We start from the raw sequence: 20,045 nt of genomic DNA, 5'->3' as shown, positions 1-20,045 counted from the left end.
AGTGAAATTAAAGTATTTTGAATTAAATGTAATATACTGCTTTGCTCCCTCTCTCAACCTCCACCGGATCCGTAAAATTCTGGTACGTTTTTGTTTTGATTCTCGCTTGTACGCATGGACTCTCGCAACCTGCTGGAATTTGATGATGAAACACAGAAGCAAGTGAAAAAATATCTAAATACGTTAAATTGAGATCAATTAGCATGTCCAAAGGCCTGAAAGCGCTTTTGCGCCTCGTCAAATACACTAGGTGAGAAATAAGTGTTTTTCTGCTAGCTGATGTGACAGTAGGCCTACAACTAAATATTACATATACTTTGTCTTTCTTTTGGCATGTTTTTCACCACGTACGTGAATTTTATTGCCATATGCCTTTTTAATCCTTTTCAGTGGCAAAAGAGGCATTTTTACATCAAGCCAAGTTTATCAACAAAGTGACAAGGCCCCGGAGGAACTCACAACCCCACTTTCCCAGGCACTGCAAAATGCTCCTACACCCATATACAATCAAGCTGGAGCCGAAACTTTTCACACTACAACCACGAAACTAAGTGATGGGCTTACCATAACTTCACAGCCCAAATTTGGAACCTTTTGTACTGTTGGAAGTATGTTGCTTGTTATAAGAGGCATTTTTATGTGTTTTGTATTTCTTTTATGTGTAATAATGGTGACCATTTCATAGATAGTAAAGTATATTTGTTATCGTAGTACTGGTCAATGCTGGATCCAGACATGAAGTTGAATACCCAAGTGGCACAAGTCATTTTATCGAAAGAATGGGTTTTTCTGGATCTTCATTGTATAAAACTAGGGATGATGTTATGCAAGCAGTTGAAAACCTTGGTGGTATTTGTGACTGCCAATCATCAAGGTATAAATTATAATACACAATAATTTGTTATGTGCCGATAGGATGTAAAGAAGCATGAACATTTTAACAGTAACAAAGAATAAAGTTGCATGAATTTGCAGAGATACAACCATCTATGCTGCAAGTATTGACAGAAACAAGCTAGAGAAACTTATTGAACTGCTAGCGGATGTTGTATTTCAACCATCACTTTCTGCTACTGAGTTTGATCTTGCACACAACAGTCTTCAATATGAACTAGAAATGCTTGACAAAAAGCCTGATCCAGACCCAATGATGACTGAGCTTATTCATGAGGTATTTTAGCAATGAAATATACATATTTAAAGTAATTCATCATCAAGCAACAAATTGTAAAAGCTATATATAATCTGGTAATTTATTGTAAGTTGTATGCATGACTTTTTTACCACAAAAAAACTATTTTTCTTTTTTTCAAATATTTTAGGCTGCATTTAGGGGTAACACTGTGGGACTGCCTCGCTTTCCTCCAGCTGATACTCTGGGGGAAATCAACAAAGAAGTTGTACAGAAATTTTTGCGAAGCTATTATCAACCACAAAGAATGGTGGTTGCAGGAGTTGGTGTGGATCATAATGAATTAGCAGCACTGTGTGAAAAACATGTTTCTGGTTAGTTTTTGAAACATTACGTGATGAATTCTGGAGTAAAAATTTGTCTTCTGATTTTCAGCCGCAGCAAAATCCCCAACATGGTCATTGGATGGTCCTGTGCTACAGGATAACTCCATGGCACAGTACACTGGTGGTGAAGTGAAAGTAGAGAAAAGCTTTGATCTTTCCCTGAGCGTTGTTCCAATGCCTGAACTTGCCCATGTTTCAGTAGGATTGGAAGGAGTAGACTTTACGGTATGTGGCGAGAAATTGTATCTTTTACATTTTACTCTGTTAACCAATAAAGGTTCGCACACCCTTGTTGACTATGAACGTTTGTAAAGCCTTAAAAAAGTGAAGTTTTTTTACAACCAACATTTGTTGTACTTGTGTTAAAGTAAGCAAGTTTTGTACCGGCAACAATTCTGAAAGGTTTTCTGAACTTTTTGTGACATTTTCATGTGCAAAAATTTGTTTCAGCATGATGACTTTGTCCCATACGCTGTCCTTAACATGCTAATGGGTGGAGGTGGTTCTTTTTCTGCTGGAGGACCAGGAAAAGGAATGTTCTCAAGACTTTATCTTAATGTTTTAAACCGGTAAGCATTCACTATACATGACAAATGCACAACATGTACTTAAACATGGTCTTTCAGTCCACTTTGTATTGTTTATTTTTGGATTTTTGCCTTTAGACATCATTGGATGTATGCTGCCACTGCTTACCACCACAGTTACCAGGATGGTGGCTTTTTCTGCATACAGGGAAGTTCCCATCCATCCCAGCTTAGAGATTGTGTTCACGTCATCACCCAGGAATTCGTTAGATTAACTCATGGGACACATGAGGTAATTTATCAACTGTATGATTTTCTTGTGACTTTTTTTGATCTGTTAACTCGTCACTTATATAGGTTTTGGTTCAGTAGCACAAACAAACTAATTGCCTCATCAGTTTCCAACATCATAACTTGCTACCATTATAATGTTTGTTCAACTGCAGAACTTTGACGAAAACTGAACATGTGATCTACTTTAGGTGGAATTGAAACGTGCCAAAAAGCAGCTTCAGTCTATGCTAATGATGAACCTAGAAGCTCGTCCTATTATATTTGAAGATGTAGGCAGACAAATTCTTGCCACAGGCGCACGAAAATCGCCGCTGGAGTTATGTGACATGATTGGTAAGATTTCTGGCCTTAAAGACATCTAAAACAGTGTAAACATCTAAAGAGGGATAGCACGTTTATCTGTTGGTGACACTTGCCCAAAAATTGTTTTCGACTAAAATCACACTTTTCAAGATTCCAAACAAACAGGCTATTTTTTTAAACAGAGAGTCACGCCCATGGGTCCTTGTAGGTCGAAACAGTGGCCATCTGTCTGTAGCTCACAGAATCCTACATTTTGTTTGCAGAGCGCGTTAGTAACGAAGACATCGTGCGAATAGCTGGCAACATGCTCGGCAGTAAAGCATCGTTGGCTGGACTGGGAGATCTCCGCAACATGCCAAGTCTGGACGACGTGCAGAATGCTTTAGCCAGTTCCGACGGAAAATTACCGCGAAAATTTCGACTTTTCCGCAGCTGAAATAGTGAAGAATATCAAGAAAGTCTTCGGCGTTTAACTTCGGAAACTAGCGAAAAACTTCTTTATTTGCTCTTGCGTCGCGAGAGCAAACGTCACGTGACGTGAATAAACCAATTATGTTACATGAATTTTTTTGAAAAATGAACGTCTTAATCTATAGGTAAAGCATAAAGCGGTATCGACGCAAATGTAACTGATCTGCCACAGAAATTACAGGCGGAAATTTCCATAGTATCTGTTTAAACACCCATTGGCGCTGTTGCTAAAACACTATCCGTGCAAAATAAACGTCTCTATGTGGAAAACACAGTGTACAAAGATCCAAATCGAACAGAGAAACTGAAGATGACTAAATTACTGCCTTGTCGGCATAACGCAAATACGTGGACCTGACAGACGCAGCGTGCCGACGGGTAAGGTCGTCACACCGCCGTTGCAAGATGTGCCGGGCATCCTGGCGCCGACTTAGGGTCTCTACAAGACTAGGAGGGCCTTTGTCCCCGTCCACAAGCGTCCGATTGCATGACGGAGTTGCACCCGACTGAACTTTGACCTTCGGGATTTTGACTGGGTTCGCCTCACCAGCGCTACTTTGGGACACCAGGCTGTTGTCCGCCTGTAAAAATACACAATCACGGTTGAATGTCTTTCGCGTTACAAAAAAGGAGGAAAGCATTACTGTGTTTTAACAATATAACGCTTAGGCATTTGTAAAACACAAATCTAAAGTTAAAAAAATAGGTTTAAAAAAAATTCTTCACAATTCAACGATTTCTGCGCTGTCTTGATAACCCCCAAGCTTTTATCGGCGTCAATACTATTTTAATGTTCTATTACTATAGTTTATTTATTTTGTAATCTTCTGCGCAAAATAAACAGGATTTGATTATCAAAACCATTCACATCGCCCAAGTGGGAGGTATAGGTGTAAATAAACATGCTGTCAACTGACCTGTTGGGGAACTCGAACATCCCGGTGCCACCACTTGGCGTGCGCAAGAGCGTGGGAAAACTTTTCCGAAAGCTCCCGGATATCGTCGGCTAACTTCTTCCGCTCTTTCTTTTCCTTCTCAAAACTGCGGTCACTCATCCATGACGACCTTACCGCAACCTGAAATTTAAGATAATTTTTGCAGCGGTTGAAAATGATTTACGTCTCAATTGTGCACATTCTTTGTTTTTAGATCGTAAAAACAGGACAGTAAAACTTTTAGGACACATTTTTAAACGGTTTAAAAAAACAGTAGCTTGTTAGTTGTACTTTTACGAAATTGTTGCGGATTTTGAAAAAAAAAACCTCGTTTCTTGGAAGCAGCGCAAGTTTCAAGGAATCCAACTCAACAGGAGAATCTGCGTTATCGGTTTGGGGGGTTTTCCCCAAATTTGTGACGTCAAGCTGCTCTAAAACGCTTTGGTCTCGATGGAGGGAAAACGACGTCAGGAATTGCAAAGTCGCCAACAGGCAGGACCTGAAAATAAATTGGGCCTGAAATATGTGGGTTCGGAGCAATCGATGTTTGCGTTACCTTGACAACAAGCTCCTGGAAAAGAATATGAGGTCTTGAACGTGATCAATACCGATTTCCTTTAAGTATCGTCGGATTGACCTCTGTAGCCACAACTCTCTAATGGATGAATCTGTTGTGCGAAGCTGTACTTCCGGCGTATGGTGTAGAATTGACAGCTGTCGAAATACACGTCTTCTGGTCAGTGGTCGGATTCAGCCGGTTCGCACCGGTTTTTGGATTTTAACGACCTACGCGAACCGGTTGTTAACAACCGTATGTGTTGGTCTAAGTTTCACAATGAGCACTATATTCCCGCGGTTACCTTGGCATGCTGTTGGTGAGAGAACCGAATGCTAAAATATTTAAATCCCACCATGCACTGCTTCAAGCATACGACAAATGCAAAAATGCGGCGACTTGTGTCTTATAATCCTCTGAATGTTGTTTAACGCTTGTTTTACGTAAAGCTAGATTCATACTTACCAGGTCTATTAAGCGGGACAAAACTTGCTGAGAAAGAGGAAGCATTAGCGCCATCGTGCGGAGACATCTCGGGTTTTGGCACAACTCTGTGGAGTCACATTAAAAATTGCTTATTGCATCACAATATTTTTTCTTAGTATAACAATTGATGGTAATCAACAAATTAACGGAAAAATATTCAGGAACACTGTTTACGGATCTACTTATAATTCTGAGAATAAAGAAACTGGTCCACACTGTTGCCATATCTATGGTTTGTGACGTCAGTCAGGTCAACTCCATATAATCCTGAAGCTACACCAACCGCGTCATTTTCAACTGACCATAACACAAGCTTTTGCCGAAATGTTTCAAATGAATAAAACATGTCAGTGTTTTTTTATTCTTAGAATTACAGAAATAATTTTAAAAAGGTGACAAAGATTTTGGTTAACACCTAAGGATGGCTAAAAAGTGTTTACCATGTAAACCAATCAGAGCCTGGTGGCATGGTAGGAGCAAGCCATCCTGGTTCCAATGCGGAAAAACAATCATTTTATCAGCTTGTGATGAGCGTTCCGTTGAAAGAGTTTTTCGATCTACTGGCTGAAGATCAAATCCCATCAGCGAAAGAAGTTCAACCGAGCCTGTTGCCATGACAGTAACGCACGTAAGTAACTTGTGCGCATAGAATAAATAAAAAAAAAACACAATATATATACAGTTACACCCTGCCAAGGTTTCGAGAACATTCTCAAGTTTTACTTTTTGGAAGAAAATAACTTGGACTCAACTCAAGTATGATGCTATCTGATGTACAATTTTAGTTGGATTCGTCTGTAAAGTATCCATAACCCACCTCCAACTTTTTCTACAGCTTTTGGAAAGATCACAACGGGACGATCGGCATTATCATCGCTTGTGAGTCGTTCGGTGGCTTCTTCGACCAATCCAAGTAAAAACGATATGACGTCACTGTCGCCTGACACGCATCCGCTCAAGCGTGACAAGGCCTGTTGAACTTGATCGAATCGTTCCTCCGGGCTCACCACTTTTTATAAAAAAAATTCTATATTGTTGAAGTAAGGTTTGCAAAAAGTATTGAAATGAATGTTCACCTTCCTCTACAAAAGGCGGAGTTTCCAAAAGCGGGGATTCGAGTTCATTTAAGCGGTTTTGCAATTGTGATTTTCGTATTTGCGACAGATCGATGGTGGCGTCACATCCGGTTGCTGTGAATGCATTCCATAGCGAGTATTGCGGAAATCTGCATAACACATCAGTAAAGAAATTATTTTTGATCCATCAACGGTCATTTTAACAATAAAATTAAATAGATCTTTTTAATGAATAAAAAAGAGCAAAATTATCTGTATGCAAATGTTAAATAAATAACACACTTTTCTCAAAGAGAACATATATTTCGCTTTATGACATTTTCGCTTTGCATTGTTTTTTGAAAAAGCTGATACCTTTGTTTGGTTGCTTGCTTGGCGTTGAACAAGGCTCTGGATACCTTGCACGATTTTTGCAAGTTCATGTAAAAATGAAAGAAGAAGTTTTCTGACACACAATCAGGTACTGGCCACTTTGAATACACCACACAAGAAACGCCTGTTGGGAACAATGCATCGTTATTACGTCATAAACAACTGAAAAGACTATTGTCATACAAAGCTATTTGGCTTATTCATGAAATTGTTGCCAAAATGTTCACTTGTATTTTGAAATCAGTGGAGTACTCTATTGCATGCTGGTTGCTATGTTTTGTGATTACAAGCGAAGGTGTTGGTGAATTTTCAATATACCACAGTCGGGAAAACGAAGACACGGGATTTTGTTTGGTGGCTGTACGGGAGGAGAGCAAGTACAAAGTTGAACTGAAAAGCAGTTGTTCTGTTGACAACGAAGCTTGGCAATGGCAGCGTCTAAAACCTAATTTGCTCCGAAATGTCAAATACCAACGTTGCCTTGGAGCTGTACTGGACCCACACGAAAGTGTCAAACGAGACTTGGAGCTTTTGCCGTGCGACCCTTACGATATATACCAGCAGTGGAGTTGTGATTACGCTTACGGCCTTATGCTGGAGATACACGAGGCCAAGAAGCTGTATCTGGCCAGCGAGGTAAGGCTAGAAAGTTGGAAGGTCGTTGGTGGAAGGCCTGTGTTAAGTAATGTAGCAAGTCGTGCAGAGTGGATAGTATACAGTGGCCAAGAAAACAAGATGTCGAGTCCAGTATGCAAGATCCCTGCAATTGCAACGACATCGGACATCATTACTGTTGAAGGTGGACTAGTGGTAGGTAAGAAATGTGTATTCCCTTACACGCGAAACGGACACGAATCATGGGGTTGCTTCGCTTTTCCTAACGGGACAATAGCGTGTCCAACAACATATAGCTACGACCTAAATCCAACACAATGGGGTGTTTGTTCGTCAAGTATTCAAGGAGTTATGTCAGAATGGGTCGGCCCTTCTCTCTGTGACAAGCCTTGCGGCGGTGGTCGCGTACATAAACGTAGACATTGTCTGTACGCACCTTGCACGGGCGTTACCGAGGGACCGCAAAAGGGCCTTCAGTGCAACACTCAGCCCTGCACTGGCGACGTTATTTTGTCAATTGAAGGTAATTCGCAGCAATTTCAAGCCGAAGGCTACATACCGATACTTGGGGACAAAGCAATTGGTAAATGTTATTTTCCATATGTGGCGGATGGCGAGGTGCACGAACGGTGCATTAGTGATCATAGGCGCAACAGACGATGGTGTTCGTTAACCAACGACTTCGACAAGCACAAGAAATGGGGATACTGCCTTGAGGAATTTCGAGGCAAATGGGGTAGCTGGCAAGAAGTAGGTGCATGTTCTCGTACCTGCGGAGGCGGGCAGATGACTATGGTACGTGCCTGTCATTTTCAGCCTTGTTGGGGAACAAAACGTAAAGCTGGTCGTAAATGCAACACTAAGGCTTGCTGGGAGTGTTACTACGGCAGTGGCGAAGCTTATCGCGGAATCACCAACGTCGCAAACGACGGCACGGTATGCCAAAGATGGACCGTACATGAACCACACACTCATCCTGAAACCACATTAGATCAGTACCCGGAACTGGAAATTAACTACTGCCGAAACCCTGCTGGAACGTTTAGCCAGCCCTTCTGTTATCGAAACAAGGACGATTTGCCGCCCCGTATGTATTGCGACATACCTGTGTGTTCCACGGACGTAACAACTGGGGGAATTCCCTACACAGTTCCAGTAACGTTAGATAAAGAAGCAAGACCAGATCCCTGCCATTTTCCATTTCAATACCGTTCGCAGTGGTATGACGCCTGTGTGCTGCTTGACGAAGTAGCACAAGGCAGGGAAAAATGCAAGACAACGGCGGACCAGTTTGCCTACTGTCCCAGGTATTTCAGCGGTGCGTGGACGAACTGGGAGTACGCCGGAGACTGCGACAGATCATGCGGCGGTGGCTCAAAAGTATATTTTCGAACCTGTCTGTTTCCGCCTTGTGAAGGATCCGCTATTAGGGTGGCGAAAGAGGAAAGGTGCAACTTACATCCTTGTTTTGACAAGCAAACTCAGGACTGCTTTGTCGGTTCGGGCCTTTTGTATAATGGCACAGTCGCGCGAACTGCTGCCGGTAGGCCTTGCGCAAGGTGGGATTCTGATGTTTCGAACCACCACAATAGCATGTTGCCTTTAGGATTACCGCGGTTGCGCGAAAATCACTGCCGCAACCCCACTCCCGGAGTACGAAGAGTTCCGTGGTGTTATGTGGCCCAAGGGACAGGCGCTGATTCAACAGAGTATTGCGACGTTTCAAGGTGTCCACGCCGAGTTGGTGAGGTATGGGCCATACCAAATCGAGCACATCAACTGCGCGTAGAGGCGAAACCGTGTGTGTTTCCGTACGTGGGCGTTGACGGTCATACACACGACGCATGCTCCCCAGTGGACTCGAAAGGTTCATTTATGTACTGCGCAACTCAGGAACGTCAGATTTCAAGCCTGACGGCGATAGTGCAATCCCTGGATCAAAAATTTTCGTCCGGTGAGTTTGCCGTCTGCCCTACAGGAACACGTGGCGCTTGGTCCACGTGGAGTGGCAGCGGCGAATGTACAGCAGACTGTGGCGGAGGAAAGTACGTTCGGAGTCGGAAATGCCTTCACCCGCCGTGCGACGAATCTGACGCTGGTTTGACCGATTCCCAACCCGACTGCAATACCAAGCCGTGCAAAACTTGTCTTGCAGGCAAAGGTACGACATACCGGGGCAACGTTTCAGTGGCTGTTGGCGGGGCTTGCATCCCGTGGAAGGACTTCGAGTCACACGACACATCTTTCAAACCTTCGGTTCGCGCTGAACTACAAGGTAACTTTTGTCGTAACCCAATGGGCCGAGATCAACTGCCCTGGTGCTTTGTATCCTCGCAGTTGGAAAAATCTTACTGCGAAATCCGGTATTGCGATGATGGAAACTTGCACAGCGTTCCATACACGATACCAGAGAGTGGTCGATCGACCCAAGCAAAGTCATGCCACTTTCCCTACCGTTACCAAGGGGAGCACTACCACAATTGCCATGGCTCGCAGGGCAGATCGTATTGTCCACACAGTCAAGACGAAGTTCAAAATAGAATGGTTTGGGGTAGATGCCCTTTAATTTATACAGGCAGATGGACTGCTTGGAAAAAAACAACCACCTGCAGTAAAATGTGTGGCGGAGGACAAGAGATGTACATCCGGGAGTGTTTGATTCCGCCCTGTGAAGGTCACAAGATTAAACTCGAAGGTCATTGCAATACCAACGAGTGTCCGTTTAAAACGACAATGGTTGAGAACGTTGATTGTTTTATTGGCGAAGGCCAAGCGTACCATGGTGAGACATCCAAAACGCTTAGCAACCTTAACTGTATGAGATGGGCTGATTTTCAAGATAACCATTACCCGCTTGAAGGCGGGGGGGTATTGCTCAATCATGCCTTGTGCCGAAATCCAAGTCCCTTCGGCTTTCGCTTGGCACCTTGGTGCTTCGTGAACGACCGTCGTAGGTGGGAATACTGTGATATTCCACGCTGTCCAGCGCACAAAGGGGAAATTCGAACAGTCGGTGGTCCTGACAACGACAAATCCTGCGCTTTTCCGTTTACTTCAAACGGTCAACTTCACGAAAGCTGTCAAGTAGCTCAGATTCAACAAGTACGAGTGGGTGACTACAAGTACACAACTCGGTTAAAGTTTTGCGCAACTGTCCAAGATTCTGACCAGTCACCACAGCGCAGAACTGACCATAAGTGGGGTATATGCCCTCCTTCGACCGTCGACACCCTTTCACCTCTCATGGTAGCAACCAACACGTCCTCAAGCGTAACATGTACACGGTCGTGTGGTGGTGGAAAGATCAAATGGAGAAGATATTGTCGTATGGAGCCATGTGATCGCAACGCGATGCAGGAGGAGGTCACGAATGGGAAATGCAACACACATCCTTGCGAAGAATGCATGAGAGGCGACGGCGTAAGCTACAGGGGCACAAAGTATAAGCTGCCTAGCGGCAAACCTTGCCTAATGTGGTCATCTGAAGAGGTGTCACGTATACTGCGGGTCCCCAGCGTTATCTCGCGTATTGATGCTCTCGAAGATCGCCACCACAACTTTTGTCGAAATCCCATGCCCCATAGCTTAAAACTGCCAGTCTGTATAATTGAAAGCGGAGGCCGCATCCCGTCAACAATACAGGTTTGCGACGTGCCGAGATGCGAGCTCAAGGAACCCGTGTTGAACGTTGATGGCGACCCGTGTGTTTTCCCCTTTAGGGTTAACGGCAAACTTGTGGAATCCTGCCAACCGAGACCAGCACCAAATCGGGGTCATTACTGCGGCAGGGTACAAGGAAGGAGAGATGTGATAAGAGAAGATGAAGCGGTAACTTGTTCACCCCAACAAGTGGGCACGTGGGGCAGTTGGGCGTACACCGGGCAATGCAGCAAGCCCTGTGGCAAAGGTGGGGTCATTTATAAACGCCCATGTCGCTACCAGCCTTGCGTGGGCGATGAGGAGAAGCTGATGCACAGCTGCAATATTGCAGACTGCGATAAACGGAAAAACTGTTACGATGTACGCACGCGGGGACGTGAGTTCGTCGGCAACAGCGACAAGTACCGCGAAAGCACGCCATGTCGCCAATGGTTGGTGGTGATAAACTATCGAGCCCTGGTCGCAGATCACCCGGAGATTGACTTTCACTGGAAGAACTGTCGGAATCCGGGAGCAATGCACCCGCGCCCATTTTGTAATACCAACCCATGGGGTCAAGTTCAAGTCGGTTATTGCGATGTGCCGCCGTGTCCAGGCACCGCAATTGGACCCATAATGGTCCCTACGTCAACGGCCCAGTACAGACCACCTAAGTCACCATGCATTTTCCCGTTTATGTATAGAGGAAAGACGTATCACGCCTGCACTGATGATCGTCCACCTATTCGCACTTCGCGACTGCAGAAACGGCCAAAAGACCCATTCTGGTGCGGGACAACAACGAATGTGAACGAATATCTTAACGATGAATGGGGCTGGTGCCCTGGGTCATCTCGGGGACTGTGGACACAGTGGGATCACGACGCCCGCCAGTGCACGGCTGCCTGCGTATGGCTTGTAACCCGCCATTGCTTGCACCCACCTTGCAAAGGCAAAAAATGGCGTTTGGGTCCCGAGCCTTGCGCCGATTCGCATTGTATAGCAGCGAGTTGGGCCTCATGGGGCAGTTGGACGCGCTGTGACGAATGCGCGAGGACAATAATCCGGCACCGGTTTTGTTTTCGCGATAGGAACGCGGTGGACAGAAGCTTGTGCGTAGGGAGCGCCAGCGAAGTTAAGTTCTGTGGGGAAGAAGAGATGCCCTTGCGCTGTGACTCGATATATGCTTCAGGGTATTTGAGCGAAAGAGAAGTTGACGCATATACAAGTTACTACAACAGCTTACAAACATCGAATGCGGGATTACGTTTATATCGATTTGAGTGGTCAAATCGATTGGTGTTTATTTGGTTGATTGCATGGCGTGTGTTGACATGATGGGTATTCAGATTTGCGCTTAGTGTGCTAGGCTATATGTAAAGGCTACTTTTGGTTGTGAACAAATTGTTGGTGTTTTACGGCGACGTCGGCTACTTGATATTCACAATGTATGCCCACGAACTGTCCACGTACGACATTAAAATGAAAACAAATGTTTGCATGATTTAAAGAACTACAATGGGATATTTGAATAAATTAATAATTTCTCGCATACCTGCTGATAGAAAAATATTTGGCAAATTGACGTCACCACTGTGCGACCATCCGTGACCGGAGGAGAGCACCAGGAGCTGTAAATGTTCCGGAGTGTGCTCCAAATCCTGTTTAGTTACCAGATAACTTAGAGATGAATAGGGAATCTCTTCCACTGGAAAACTATTAGGTGTAAATGCCAGGGCACCTGAAACCCAAAACAATTTTAAGGGTTTAGAGGTTTAAAATGCGTTTGGTGAAAAAAAAACCTTTGCAGACATCGCCATATGATGCGATGTGCATCACAGTGGCCTCTGAAAACTCTGCGAGAAATTGTTTTTTCGTAGCCCTTTCTCCAGTGACTGGAATCACATTTAAATATTCCGCAACCTGAATAGAGAGACAATCTTGATATACAAAGAATTAGAACTAATAATTTTTGCACCTTTTTACATTCGTTCTCTGCCGCCGATAATTTTCCTTTTGGCTCCCAAACAAAGTTTTCGTAATAAAGTCGACTGGGCATCACTGGACTTCCAAACACGCATGTTTTAACAGGAAAGGGCACCTTAAATGTATCAAATAATTAGTTAACACAACAAAAAACACTTCAGTTTAAATTTAGCATACACGCTTGTGGGGTGTGACGTAGCGCGGTGACGTCATAATGTTTATTCCTGTTGCGGACGACGTCACCAGCCCGGAAAGATCTTTTGCAATACCAATGTCCTCTAGTGAACGAAGGTCTGTGGGATTTTCCAGAGTTTGAATGAGGTGTTGGTCCCTGTCACAATTCTGTTTGTTATTTTTTGTATACGTGTTGTGGTTTGTAATGAAATAAGGTAATTACCGCAAACTTTGTGCGGTCTCCGTCCTCGTTGTTGGCTTATTCACAGAAATTCTGAACAAAATAACAAAGCACATGAAGAAGATCATTCAGATGTTTAGCTTGTAGATAATTTTATTGCAAAACAGAAACACCGTATAAGCAATAGGACACTCTGCACTACCCTACAAACAGAATATAAGGCTGTGTTTTAATCAATATATTAGAGCAGAGATATTAGACTTGACAGGAACATGAAAACCTTCCTGCATGAAACTAAAAAAGTGTGTAGTTTTACTTACTCATGGATTGACGAAAGTAGACATGGTACTGTAATAACGTTGTATGTATCCCCAAATGCAAGGTTACTTGATGAATCAACCAACTGATCAAACGAAACCTAAATAAGACAGATAAAATCCACTTTTTCGTTGACCTAAAATCAAAAACCTTACCTTGGACAGAAATCCATCAACGACCACACATATAGATGAGCCAGAAACAATAGCAGTGGGCAAAATGGGCTTGATTATAATATCATATAGTTCTGTTAGGGCAGCTTCTGGTACAAATTCAGCACCTAAAACACAACAACAAGCGATGCTGTCAAATGTTTAGTACAAAAAAATACTTCCTAATGATGGTGGCCAATATTTTTTTAACAACTGTCCTCACCATGATCGCCAGATTCTCGTGGCATTTTGTCAACATATTGTTCTGTAGTTTGACCGGTGTCTCCACAATCCACTTGTTTCAAAACTGGCAAAACCATATCAGTATTCTTTTCCTTGAATTTGGGTAGTGATCTAACAAAACATTCTTTTGGTTAGTGTATCAAGGTGCTGTACATTTGACCAGATAAAAATGAACACTACTGTTGTCCATTTTGTTGCCTTACCTTTGCTCTGTGGTATATTGTATTAGAAACTGTTCTTTTTCATCATTGGGCTGAAGACATTCTAGTAACTGTTTAATACGGCCTATAGTCTTCCTAATACTAATTACTCTATCTGATAACAGTGAAGTTGAGACCTGGCCATTGTTGATCACAATAGTAAGTACATCTAAAAAAGCAAAGCATTTATTGGTACAGTAAGTATAATAGATTGTTATTGGATCATTCATTACCGAATTTGCAACAAGATATCATTAAATAAGAAGTTCCATCTGTTTGCAAATAGTCCAGTGAATCAATGTTGTGTGCACTTTCCTTGCTTGTTACCAAATCTGTGTTGATAAAAGTCACAAGTTTAATATTTCCAAACATTCCAATAAAGTTTACCTGCAACAGGTGGCAATGGTACATTCCATGATTTAAAAAGCATGCAGTGATTATGCCACTGAACTATATCTGCTGCTGCTTTGGCATGATGTAGTCTGTGCAGTATTACCTACAATTTAGATGTGTCGCAGATTCACATTAAACTAGCTTTGTGTAACTATTGTATTAAACCAAAGAAAAGGAGAGGAAAGGTTTAATTGTTTATTCACAGCCGCCCAAAATTTACAAAAATTTTAAATGTGTTTCCATTAAATACAACAACCAAATAAGTTGGCATGTATATTTGAAACACATGCAATAGATATAATTTACATACCTGAAGTGCCCTGCAGTATATTGTAAAACTGTCTTGATCTTCCATTGAAACCTGCTGTTCCTGGACGGCAAGATTTTGAAAGTTTACACAGTTTTCCTCAATAACCTCACAAAGACAAACAAGGGCAGATGACAACTCCTACACAAATATTGCATGTTACAAAACCAAACCAAGAAATAAGGAGTCTGAACAACCTTTTCAGATGTTGAGTGTTGGCTGTGCAATGCTACTTCTAGCTGGATACCTTTGAACAATTTTGTTGATTTGCTTTTCTTGGCAAGGGACAAGGCCCTCTCACATTCATATAGTGCTTGCATATAGCGCCCTTCTACAGACAAACTCTCAGCCACCTATATCCCAAAATAAAAACAATTGTTTGTAAAAAGTAATGTACTTTAGGTTATGGTTTTATTAAATGAGAAACCAAGCATTTTAGTGACATACATATGTCTTTCAAAAACCTGATCTATGAAACTTAAGGTTTCTCAGCAATTAAATCATGCTGTATTTATCACTTGAGATTTTTGTAATAAATTAATCCAATATGTATGTTTAAGAACAAAGTTGTACCTTGCACAAGGCTTTGCACTCACAGTAGTAATCATCAGGAAATGTTTGTGCAAGTTTCATTGCAAAAGTAAACTCATTTCTAGCTTGTTCGAAGTCACCAGTTAACATTAGTATCTGACCCTTGTGAATTGAAGCTCGATATATGTTGAATTCATCTTTGGTGTCACTGAGTAAGTAGCACAAAAGTCAGCACAACAATGATAGTTTATGCCTTTAAATGAAACTGTATTTATGAAAGTTTACCTGGAAATTTCCAGTTGTTTATTGCTGTAAGCAAGGGCCTCTTTCAGTCGTTTTACTTTAATTAAATTGCAAACAATACTGTTGTAGACAGAAGTGAGAGCTACATCTAAATAAACAGGTTGTAATATCAAAATAGAACTACCTATTGCAACAAACTGCACAACAGTAGGTGTAGGTCTTACCATGGTTAGACATTCTTTTTAAACTCAATAAATAATAGTGCAAAGCTGATTCTGGGTCTTCGATGTAATCATACAAATTTCCAATTAGTGTTAGTATCTAGTATTGAAAGGTTAAATTAATATAGGTGTTAAAAAGAACATAGCTGTAGTAACTATGTTACTTCTGCAGAAGGTTGGGAAGATAGTATGTGCACAGATTTGGCATGTTCAAGGGCCTCATCAAAACATTTCAGTTCAAGGAATGTTATGGCAAGTTTGTGGTGAAATAAGATTTTCTCTTCTACTAGCTCACTGAATAAAATGGAATAATTGCAATAGATTTATGAAATTATTTTGTCATCATTTAGCATTGTTAAGTGTTTGAAATAAAACATATGCAAAAGCACCAATTGAAACACCAAAATGGTTCAAATTAAATATGAACAGACAAAAAAATTTCAATAATGCTCATTTTATCAATAGACAAATACAAGTTTAGCACCAATATTCACTCTTTATATTGTGTCCTAAATTAGGTTCGCACCTTTCAGTCTGCATTCCATTGTATACTAAATCATCCAAAATAACAAGACATCTAAGGTACCCCACTGTGGCCTCTGCATACATTCCAACTTGAGTCTCAGCTTCAGAGAGACAAAAACAAACCTTTGATCAAAAACAAGTACAATACTAAAACCAACATTTCAAATTTAACATGACGTTAAGAATATTTCAAAAAACAAACAAAACCATAAGGTCATGTTTACTTTTTTTTCAAACATAAGATCACTGCAGTGAAACGATAGGTTGAGGCTCGATTGGTAATTTTCTATCGCCCTTTCAATCTGTAGTTAATTTAAAGATCATTAGACATACAAAATGGGATAAATGCTATCCTAATGTACTACTGACTGACATTGTTTAATCCTTTCCAGCATTCCCCTGCTTCAAACAATATTTTCATTTGCATAATTTCATCAGTGTCCAAAAGACTAGACTTCTTTGTACTAATCACATTGTAGCAATTCTTTGCACACTCAAAAACCTTTGCAGCCAAAGAAAGCAAGTTGTTTCTAGCAAGGTTGCATGCGATCATGTATAGCATCGTGATCACATCTGTATTTAAATAAACTTTTTGAGTAAGGTAATAGATTGGTTTGAAACAATACTGTTTTTTTCCTGTGCAACTGAATGTATCTTTGAACCTCATTCAGTTCAAACAGCGAGAATAAATTTGTGACAATTGCAATCATCGCAAGCAGATAGCTTTGATAAGCACATAAAGTAGGTCACAATTCAATTACCTTGTTTTTGAATGTTGTATGGAAGGGATACAACAGAGTTGCATTTATTAATTAATTCTGCTTTTGCATGCTGCAATTTTTGATCATCAGATTCCTGTTTGGAGGAACATATGCTCTCTAATACTTCCAAATTTTCACTTAATTCGCTTTCCATACTTAAAACTGGGCACAATTACCTTAAAACATAAATAACGATAACGAAACAAAACAAATTTTGTGTATTTGTAAATAACACTTCACTTTACAAGTGATATGTCAATGATGTAAACAACGTAATTAAGGTAAACGTAATTTTGTAAAACTCCAACTTTGCAAGAGACTTAGAGTGGGGGGAATACCCGCAAGTTGCCATGAAAACAAAAAATACTTAAATGCAGCGGCATGGGAAAGCGTTTAGAAATAACTTTTTTAATTATTATTTTATGTTCTACATTTGTTTGACATAAATATTCCAATGTTATTGTTGAAATTGGGTAATTCATTGTCCTTCAAAAACAAATAAAATTAAAATTGTGAAATTTATGACAAAATATAGACTATAAACGGTCTGTCCGAAAATAACCATTTAGCATTTTTGTTGTAAAGACAACCAATAAGCAATTTGGTAACATTTATCATGCACAGACCAGAGATCACTTGTAATAATCCATGGACAGACCAACGGACCGCAGTGTAACACCTTCAGCTCAAAGGTAAACAGGATTAAGGTTGCCAGAGTGTGTGGAAATTGGATTCCGCAGGACCGCAGCAGGCACGGCGTTTGTGCGATGAAGTGAGAAGGCCGGTAATTGTTTGTTTGTGTCTCGCCAGCACGTCCTACCCCCAAGCGGGAACGGAGACAAAACCGGGTCGCAATTGTGCAGTGAGGACAGAAGCGCACTGGTTGGAAGCAGCAGCAGCGAACAATAGAATAAATCAAAATGAGACGGGAGACGATTATTCGTAACGGTTTATCGGAAACAGCAGCTTTAAAGGTATTTTTTAAAAGCACTTTAAAAGAACTACAATAACACTATAGAAACGTATGTTTTAGTGCCATGAGCAGTGACAATACTTGCCTAACACACGGAAAGTAAATAATAAAAAATGAAATTTACAATTTAAGTAAAACACCCACAGTTACAGCTTATATGCATTTTACATTGCCGTATTTGACAAAAAAATTGTGATAAATAGGCAATAGTTGTATTTATAGGCAATAAACTTTTGTAAAATAAGCAATAAACAAAATTTGTTTGGTTGGGCCTTGGCAATGTAGGTTAAAATGTTTTATTTGTTTATATAACGCGATTGTTTTTATCTCGCAAATATTCGTATCTCAGCAATTTAAAATCGCTCTTTTGCATACATGAGTTGCTGAAAGGTGAGCAGTACAGAACCGTATTATTGTTTATAGGCAAGGGAAGAATTGGGAGAAACAGAGGAGAGAAAAGCGGAATGCCTGGCGCAACTGCGGGATCTGGTTGCATGTGGTTGCACGTAAGCTTTTCACTATGTTTTATCACAGGCCATGAATATTTCATAAGCTTGTGGCAGTGCACTTTTGCGTGTTTATTTCTTCTTTCCTTCAAAAACTGCATTGAAATATTACCTCAACCTTTCTTGGCAGAGAAAACGAATTGCCGGAAAAGTATCAAGATGTGAACGATTGCTATCTCCTACGATTTCTCAGAGCCAAAAAGTACAATGTTGAAAGCAGTTATAAACAGATAAAAGGTATTTTACTTAAGGTTAAGCAGATTCCTCATCAAGGTTGATTTTCGTCTGGGTCTCAAAACCCATGTGATTATGCCAATTCCCGAGTATCACCTCATATTGCTGTTTTAGATTACGAACGCTTCCTGAAAAAGTACAATGTTTGGGAGAAAGTGGATGACAAATCTGTAGTCAAACGTTTAGCTCAGTGCCAACCAGGAGTACTGACCACCAGAGACGAACAGGTCGATGCATAATCTAAAAAACACTGTGTTTTCGAAACATCAATTGACGTATAGTGGTATACGTTTAGTATCAAGATGCTAAGGATACAATGTGCATTTAAAGCTGATAATAAATGAGTCTTTTCAGTTCTTTATATCAGCAATTACTGACTAACTTACGTCAATACAGGGTCAGGTTGCTCTTCTGTTCAAGATTAAAGACTGGAATCCAAGCGAGTACAGCTTTTCGGACGTAAGTTTGAAATCCCGCTTTCGGGCTGTAAAGTTTTATTCAGTTGCTAAAATTAAAAAGAAAAAGAACACAAAATTCAGCAATCGTTGACTCACCAAATTAGCAATGCGGTCAGAGAAAGTTTTGCGTTGAACATTCAGATTATAGAAACACGTTTTCAAAGCCTGAAGCCGCAAATGATGAAAAAAACTTTCTCTTTAACATGACCACTTTATGTGCAGTGTGTCGCAACATACGTGCACATAATCGACCGCTTGTTGCAAAGCGAAGACACACAAGTAAATGGAATAACGATTATTCAAAACTTCGAGGGCTACACAATGAAGCAAATGCTGGGCGTCGGCTTGTTTGAATACAAGCAAATGGTGGACATGCTTCAGGTAAACATGACGAGCTTCTGATGGAAATAGTTTGTCAAACTGTGCGTAAATTTTAGGGTTCCGTGCCTCTGAGGTTCAAAGGTGTTTTTTGTCTCAACCAACCCTCGTTTTTCGTCAAAATTTTCAACCTCATCAAAGTATTTCTTGGCGAGAAGCTCAAATCTCGGGTAAATTTTTTTTCTTTCTTACCAATATTTACAAACTAACAAGATTCAGTACACATGCTATCTATGATATTTTCGATACATTCAGTTACCTTTTATGCTCACTCTCCAGTTTTCTGTTGTTCTTTAAACAGCATTTACTGTATCTGTAGATCCATGTCTACGGAAAAAATACTGAAAACCTCTTCGAACACTTTGCGAAAGAAACAATTCCAAGCGACTTCGGCGGGGATGCCCCTGCGTACGACGGCCACGCGGTGGCAGAGTTGCTTTTGAACAACAACTTGTGAAACGACACTGTA

The 20,045-nt window shown here is 41.1% G+C and overlaps 4 protein-coding genes across 4 annotated transcripts; 3 read left to right on the top strand and 1 right to left on the bottom strand.

The window, feature by feature from the left end:
• Positions 1 to 70: 70 nt before the first annotated feature.
• LOC145914327 (mitochondrial-processing peptidase subunit alpha-like) lies at positions 71 to 3,350 on the top strand. Its single transcript, XM_083002138.1, has 10 exons — positions 71 to 250; positions 391 to 608; positions 712 to 874; positions 976 to 1,171; positions 1,323 to 1,506; positions 1,568 to 1,743; positions 1,969 to 2,087; positions 2,184 to 2,337; positions 2,528 to 2,672; positions 2,906 to 3,350. The coding sequence occupies exons 1-10, from the start codon at positions 204 to 206 to the stop codon at positions 3,076 to 3,078; spliced, it is 1,575 nt and encodes a 524-aa protein (XP_082858264.1). The 5' UTR covers positions 71 to 203; the 3' UTR covers positions 3,079 to 3,350.
• Positions 3,313 to 17,198, bottom strand: LOC145914326 (uncharacterized). The gene is made up of 30 exons (XM_083002137.1): positions 17,028 to 17,198; positions 16,640 to 16,839; positions 16,491 to 16,568; positions 16,268 to 16,389; positions 15,906 to 16,035; positions 15,745 to 15,841; positions 15,563 to 15,668; positions 15,320 to 15,485; positions 14,944 to 15,099; positions 14,750 to 14,887; positions 14,434 to 14,542; positions 14,280 to 14,378; positions 14,050 to 14,215; positions 13,827 to 13,957; positions 13,607 to 13,731; positions 13,454 to 13,551; positions 13,176 to 13,226; positions 12,956 to 13,109; positions 12,771 to 12,893; positions 12,595 to 12,715; positions 12,348 to 12,533; positions 6,521 to 6,662; positions 6,167 to 6,315; positions 5,908 to 6,099; positions 5,531 to 5,695; positions 5,070 to 5,155; positions 4,605 to 4,762; positions 4,376 to 4,547; positions 4,031 to 4,189; positions 3,313 to 3,694 (listed from the first exon to the last, which is right to left on the bottom strand). Exons 1-30 carry the CDS (start codon positions 17,179 to 17,181, stop codon positions 3,428 to 3,430), a joined length of 4,200 nt encoding a protein of 1,399 aa, XP_082858263.1. The 5' UTR covers positions 17,182 to 17,198; the 3' UTR covers positions 3,313 to 3,427.
• LOC145913721 (apolipoprotein(a)-like) lies at positions 6,758 to 12,130 on the top strand. The gene has a single exon (XM_083001466.1). It carries the CDS (start codon positions 6,758 to 6,760, stop codon positions 12,128 to 12,130), a length of 5,373 nt encoding a protein of 1,790 aa, XP_082857592.1.
• Positions 17,199 to 17,915: 717 nt separating the features above from the next.
• Positions 17,916 to 20,033, top strand: LOC145914567 (retinaldehyde-binding protein 1-like). The gene is made up of 8 exons (XM_083002389.1): positions 17,916 to 18,001; positions 18,424 to 18,506; positions 18,637 to 18,743; positions 18,855 to 18,967; positions 19,137 to 19,199; positions 19,421 to 19,579; positions 19,636 to 19,746; positions 19,896 to 20,033. The coding sequence occupies exons 1-8, from the start codon at positions 17,948 to 17,950 to the stop codon at positions 20,031 to 20,033; spliced, it is 828 nt and encodes a 275-aa protein (XP_082858515.1). The 5' UTR covers positions 17,916 to 17,947.
• The last annotated feature ends 12 nt before the right edge of the window (positions 20,034 to 20,045 follow it).

The sequence above is a fragment of the Ascidia mentula genome, chromosome 9 (assembly GCF_947561715.1).
Source record: "Ascidia mentula chromosome 9, kaAscMent1.1, whole genome shotgun sequence".
In the NCBI taxonomy this organism is placed as follows: Eukaryota; Metazoa; Chordata; class Ascidiacea; order Phlebobranchia; family Ascidiidae; genus Ascidia; species Ascidia mentula.
This window is presented reverse-complemented; position numbering and strand designations above follow the sequence as displayed.

What these genes read in the sequence shown, in the direction of transcription:
- LOC145914327 (XM_083002138.1), top strand. Translation starts at nt 204, where the DNA reads ATGTCCAAAGGCCTGAAAGCGCTTTTGCGCCTCGTCAAATACACTAG. An exon ending in AACCTTTTGTACTGTTGGAA is followed by an intron (nt 609 to 711) that starts GTATGTTGCTTG and finishes TTGTTATCGTAG; the next exon opens with TACTGGTCAATGCTGGATCC. An exon ending in TGGAAGGAGTAGACTTTACG is followed by an intron (nt 1,744 to 1,968) that starts GTATGTGGCGAG and finishes AATTTGTTTCAG; the next exon opens with CATGATGACTTTGTCCCATA.
- LOC145914326 (XM_083002137.1), bottom strand. Translation starts at nt 17,181, where the DNA reads ATGGAAAGCGAATTAAGTGAAAATTTGGAAGTATTAGAGAGCATATGT. An exon ending in AAACAACTGGAAATTTCCAG is followed by an intron (nt 15,486 to 15,562) that starts GTAAACTTTCAT and finishes CTACTTACTCAG; the next exon opens with TGACACCAAAGATGAATTCA. An exon ending in AAATATTTTTCTATCAGCAG is followed by an intron (nt 6,663 to 12,347) that starts GTATGCGAGAAA and finishes TGTTCCCAACAG; the next exon opens with GCGTTTCTTGTGTGGTGTAT.
- LOC145913721 (XM_083001466.1), top strand. Translation starts at nt 6,758, where the DNA reads ATGTTCACTTGTATTTTGAAATCAGTGGAGTACTCTATTGCATGCTGG.
- LOC145914567 (XM_083002389.1), top strand. Translation starts at nt 17,948, where the DNA reads ATGAGACGGGAGACGATTATTCGTAACGGTTTATCGGAAACAGCAGCT. An exon ending in TGACCACCAGAGACGAACAG is followed by an intron (nt 18,968 to 19,136) that starts GTCGATGCATAA and finishes ACGTCAATACAG; the next exon opens with GGTCAGGTTGCTCTTCTGTT. An exon ending in GCGAGAAGCTCAAATCTCGG is followed by an intron (nt 19,747 to 19,895) that starts GTAAATTTTTTT and finishes CTGTATCTGTAG; the next exon opens with ATCCATGTCTACGGAAAAAA.